Source organism: Dreissena polymorpha, chromosome 9 (assembly GCF_020536995.1).
Source record: "Dreissena polymorpha isolate Duluth1 chromosome 9, UMN_Dpol_1.0, whole genome shotgun sequence".
NCBI classification, from domain to species: Eukaryota; Metazoa; Mollusca; class Bivalvia; order Myida; family Dreissenidae; genus Dreissena; species Dreissena polymorpha.
Window position 1 is genome coordinate 33523345 of NC_068363.1, and position 5791 is coordinate 33529135.

General features: G+C 35.0%; 1 protein-coding gene across 1 annotated transcript; it reads left to right on the top strand.

Annotated features, from left to right (window-relative positions):
- The first annotated feature begins 1352 nt into the window (after positions 1-1352).
- LOC127845945 (alpha-2Db adrenergic receptor-like) lies at positions 1353-2759 on the top strand. The gene has a single exon (XM_052377124.1). It carries the CDS (start codon positions 1353-1355, stop codon positions 2757-2759), a length of 1407 nt encoding a protein of 468 aa, XP_052233084.1.
- The last annotated feature ends 3032 nt before the right edge of the window (positions 2760-5791 follow it).

Genomic DNA, 5791 nt, shown 5'->3' on the forward strand with positions numbered 1-5791 from the left:
CGGAAAATCTTTGTGAAACAAAAATGTCGCAATCTTAACTTAAAAACCTTTTTTCCTTTAAGATATTAATATTTTAGATTAAGTTTGGTGATAAAATGCTCCTTTGTGATAACTTATTAAAGTCTTTTATATAATATCTATTTTCTTTAATTAAAACTTTTTTGTTTAAAATAGCCATTCCATGTTGTTGTTATGGGAGTTTTACAAATTAAAATCTGATTTTTTTATATCATATACAATTAAATGAATATCAGCACACATATTCTGCCAATACTTTAAATCGAGAACTAGGGCTTAAAACGTATTTAAAAATCAAAAAGCCCACGCACAAAGTGGGGAGAAATATCCATGGACGCAATATGAATTTGACTCTTTCGATTGGGCATCAACGTTATGAAACAGAATGAGCTGAGCGTTCTATAAAGTTTTTCATCTCATCGTGTAACAATGACGTCAATTTTATTATTTTCAGTATATATTATATCCAACACCTTCCATCTTGCACCTTTAAAGCATGGGTATGGTAGTTTTATAATGTTATTTTGTGACGAATTTTGTTGTTTATACATAGATCTGATTTTGAAAATGTTCAATATAATTGTCTTAGGATTGAAAGAAATGTTTCGTTTGTTGTTTTAATAACGTAACCTGAAACTATTTTTTAATAAAATGTTAATTTTGAAAATAATTTGGCTAACAAGTTTTGGTTGATAGTATTAAATGTGCTTGTTCATATGTGTACTTAAACGTTAAAATAGTACATGAGTTAACCTTTATTATAGAAATTGTCTTCTCGTACTGCCCTGAGCCTATAATTTGTGCGGTGTATCCATTTAAATCATTAAACGCATAATAATGGTAAAGACATGTTAATATTAACATTTAGAAAGAAACCGATATTCGTCCACGCAGTGGTCCATGTGATTCCCCATGAAGTGACCTTTGGCAAGCATGAATCCAATACAAAGGCGCTCGCTTTCCATAGCCTAGCGCTGTTTTATTAAGCGGACATAGTGATGCTATTTAAGCGCTTAACTGCAGACTGTCGGTTCAATATTGGATATATTTCTCCTGAAATGGCATGCATTCTGGCTTCGCTGCATGGGATTGCTAATGCTGACGACTTCAGTCAGTATTGAAAAATCATTGGAAGAGCGGCTTTGGTGCTGACCATTTCCAGAGATTCTGTTTGAAAGAGAACTATAGTTGGAGTTGTTTGAGAAAGACTAACCTTACGCGAATCGCAGTGTGACAAAGGAATATAGGCTTATTCTTACGATAAATGAGGACTTAATCTTCAACATTTGCTAACGGAAGAATGATACGACTCACATAAAATGTTCATCGCAGCTATGAATAACACATCGTGCTACCTACCACAGGAAACAAAACTTTTTGAAAATGCGAGTTTTGTAGAACTGTGGCTTTTGGCTATGCCACTGGTTACAATATGTTTTATAACGATTGTCGCGAATGGCGCCATTATTGTGATGTTCGCTACGCATCAAACAATCAGAAAAAGTCGGAACACTTACATCCTCAGCTTAGCAGTTGCCAATTTCACAATCGGATTATCAATGACAGTTTCCATCGCCGAAACGTTAAACGGGGAATGGATGTTTGGTGACAAAACGTGCATATACTTTCTGACGTTGAAATACACTTTATTTTACGTCACCATTTTAAGCATTATTTTGATAACAGTTGACAGGTGGTGGTCGGTCAATTTTCCATTTTCGTACAGAATTAAAAGAAATCAACGAATAACATTTTCATTAGTTGCATTAATATGGATGATAAGCTGCACTGTTCACGTGCCGTCTATTTTGGGATGGAGTTATATTCAAGTAACGCCTCCGCAAATACACAAATACTGCAGGGTCCCCTACGAACTAAATCCGGGTTTCACCATATCAGCTTGTTTCATCGAATTTTTTATTCCGCTCATAATATTACTTTCACTGAACATGGGTATCTACATAAAACTTGCAAGGAGACGTAACAGCAAAAAGATTCGACGGTCGCTTAGTACTTCAGATGGTAAACGGAAAACGTCATCAGAATCTGAAGGAAGTCTAGAAAAGATGGATATTATTACTTCTGTATCCAATGGCAATCGACGAAAAAGTGTAATGGAAAACATTTTGTCGACAATACGTCGGTTGAGCTACGGTCACCCCGGGAGCTTGAGTTCTCAAAATAATAACTTTCACGTCCAAACATACAAATCGTGCGTAATTAACGGTCGGAGTGTTTCAATTGATTACGCATCGCTGCCATATCACCACGGTAAAAGTTCTTCCTTGTATAGAGCTCCCAAATTACCTTGCTTGGCACACACAAGCAAAGACGAAGCTGATGCAGCGGTGCGAGACTTTCTGCTACGACAAGACAACAAAGCGCTGTTTGCACTTGCAATGCTTGTGCTAACATTCGTTATATGCTGGTCGCCTTTCATTTTGTGTAAAATCATATTTTCTATTTGCCCCAGCAACCTTCCAAACTGGGCTTTGCAGCTGAGCGGTTGGGTACTGGCATGCAGTGCTGCCCTGAATCCGTTTCTGTACGGTTTAGGCAGTTCGGACTTTCGAAAAATTACGCAGCGGTTCATCTGCGGAAAGAAGTCCATTACACGCAGAGGGACTCGTTTGAACGCTTACAATCAGGTCCCGCATTCCTATGATATGACTGGTATCAAACATTGTACAATTTATACCAATAGGAGAATTATTAATGCTGAACCTCATAGCCATGCATGAGGATGTTTTAAAGTTTATGATAAATGTTCGTATGTTTTATTAGATATTGTATAAAATACAAGTGCTATATTATGTGATATGTACATATATTTTCTGTGATATTTGGTCGTTGATATTGGATTTTGTTAAATTGTTATTTCCTAATTTACATTCCTATGTAAGGAAAATTACAACATTATACATATTTTTTTATTTTACAATATTCAAAACTCGAGGTTTATAAATTAAAGTTTTTTATATTTATTCCTAAAGACAACATGTTCCCTTAAATGTAAATTGTTATTATACTAACTTAATAAAAAGAACGTTAACACTATACAAGTTGACGCCGAACAGCAGTTTAAACAGTTACATCCATGTTAAATCAAAACTATATTAAAACACAAACATTGTACTAAATTGGTGCAATTGAGAATGCTATTGCAATGTCATCGTGTTATGTTTTAATTTTCACTAAAATACACCAGCTTAAATGTGCTAATTTAGTTTGATGAAATGACTGAAAGAAATTGCGAATCGGGACAAATATTGTTCAAAAGCTAATTTCTGATTTATTTGGGCATTTAATTGCAACGCGAATATAAAACAGAAGACGCTTTCTGTTTAATGCTTATGGTCAAACAATCAAACGTGTTGTCCTATTTTAAGTTTAATTTGCATGTTCGTGTTCAGGCAAATATTTGTGATTATATATTGTTAGATTGTTATTTATAAATTCTAATTGTTAAACGTATTGAAGCATGATTATGAAAGTTACCTTAATCAAAGGAATAAATACTTTATTCTGTACTGTCGTAGTGTCATTTATCATGGGATAAGAAAACGTAAATCAGCGATCGCTTCACGAATAAGCTTCGCCTATTGGCCCCAATACGGTCATTGTGTACACACCGGTCTTACTGACCTGTGTACTAACGCGAAAGGAATTGTGGGTAGCACTTCTTTTACAAGTGAAAAGTGAAAGCGAAAGTAAGTCAGGTCATCGTGCTTCTGATAATCGCTATCAGTCTTAATAGAGATTCACAATCACATCTAAACATAATTAAATAACATCACTTTAAACAACATTCCGTTTTAAACACACAATAACAAACGATTTTCTTTCATTATTAAGATTTTCATTCCTACGCAGAACTACTCTGGCGGAAGCTTAATTCCCCAAACCAGGGGAATGCGATGCGTCTTAGTATAGAGGTGACAATTAACGTAGTGACGTCACCATCTATGTATAGAATGCCAATACTGTCACTTAACACATAAACAATATAATAAGTTAACTAGATTAAATGACCTTTTTTGCAAACGTGGCGTCGATTAGTTTCTGCTATTGACACATTTGTCCATTCAATTGACCGTTGATCAATTAGGATTTGTTTCGTATTTGGTAAAATAAGTTTGCTATTGGGAAAAGTGCACACCAATGTTTAAAATAGTGCATCTATGTTTGGAAATAATAAAATATACCATTCAATAGGTTACCACAAAGGTGCTTAAAAACCTACCATAGTTATTTTAGTCAGGTAACCTGTAACAAGTATATTGCGTAATGCATTCATTTTACTCTAAAGACAATATTTATAGAACGTTAGTTACTGGTCGTTAAAGATTCAATAAACAAGGCCGCGTTTGCAAAAATAAGAATACCTGAATAAGAACACTTACTTGATTGATTTTTATTACAATGATTAAGTTGATAACGTTGTAAAACTGTATTTAAGTTGTTTAGCTCGCAAACAACTTTCAATTAATTTAAAAGCTTGTTTTATTTTTAAAAACAGTGTGCATACTTTATTTCACTATGGAAATGTAAATTTAAGCCAACCATGGTATATCAGGCGTAAGACTTTTCAAGAAATTACGGACAGGCCTCGATCTTATTTTACTTAGAATCATCTTAACTGTCGCTAAATGTATCAATAGCGCGGTTTCCTTTTTAATTGACAAGAAAAGACACGGTTCTTGATAAGCAATGTTGCATATAAGGGTCTTCGGTGTGCTTTAATTTCTCAAACAAGACATCAATGACGTTATATCATTCGCATTTATGAACAAAATCGAAAGTGTCCAGGAAGTATGTTACAGGAGGTATTGATAAACTGTAGAAGCGTTTTCATTGGTTGATACAATTATTATGATTCAGTTTGATGCATTTTTTAAATGTAAAATGTATGAATAATATTCTGCCAGAAAAAATTATTCTCGTGACCATCATCACTTGTCTGTTAAATGGTGTTAGCATTCTTTTGATGGTTTCGACAGGGTGTTAAACGAAACAATATGTTTTACACAATGACGTTATATATAGAATGTCGCGAAAATCGTAAAAATACGCCTAACATGAAATGACATTAATAATTACAGAGTAAATACCACTGGGATATCGTCCGTCGTCCGTTTACATTTGGCGAAGTTTGCAGCCACGGAACATTGACTTTTATCCCTCACAGGTACCCATTTATACACCTGGGTAGAGAGGAGCAGATATGGGGTAAATTTCTTGCTCAAGGAAATTCCAGTGGTCAGGGCGGGATTCGAACCCGGGACCTCTCGATCCCTACGCCAGCGTCCTACCATTAGACCACCGCTCCCACGGTGGTATATTTATAAATACCAATATAAAGAAGTGAAACTCCAGCTGCTGGAGCATTATTGCCTTCTTATTATATACAATTAGTTGGTTCTTTATTTGAGGCAAGTGACCAATTGCCAAAACAGTACAGAACGGCACAATACAAACAGGCCTTTGCAAACAGCGTAGACCCAGATGAGACGCCGCATGATGGGGCGTCTCATCAGGGTCTGCGCTGTTTGCTTAAAGGAATTTCTGTAGGAAATATTCTATATGTAGAAATATACTTGACATCACTAATTTCGGAAATAAATTGATCAAATTTAGAAAGATGGGAGAGTCCATTAGGCATAAACGAGTTAAACCATGCGCTTGTATGAGTGTTTCTAAATTTTTAAGATTTAAACAATTCGTAAACATTTTTGAAACAATGCTGCCTCTTTCACTGAGATTGATAAACATG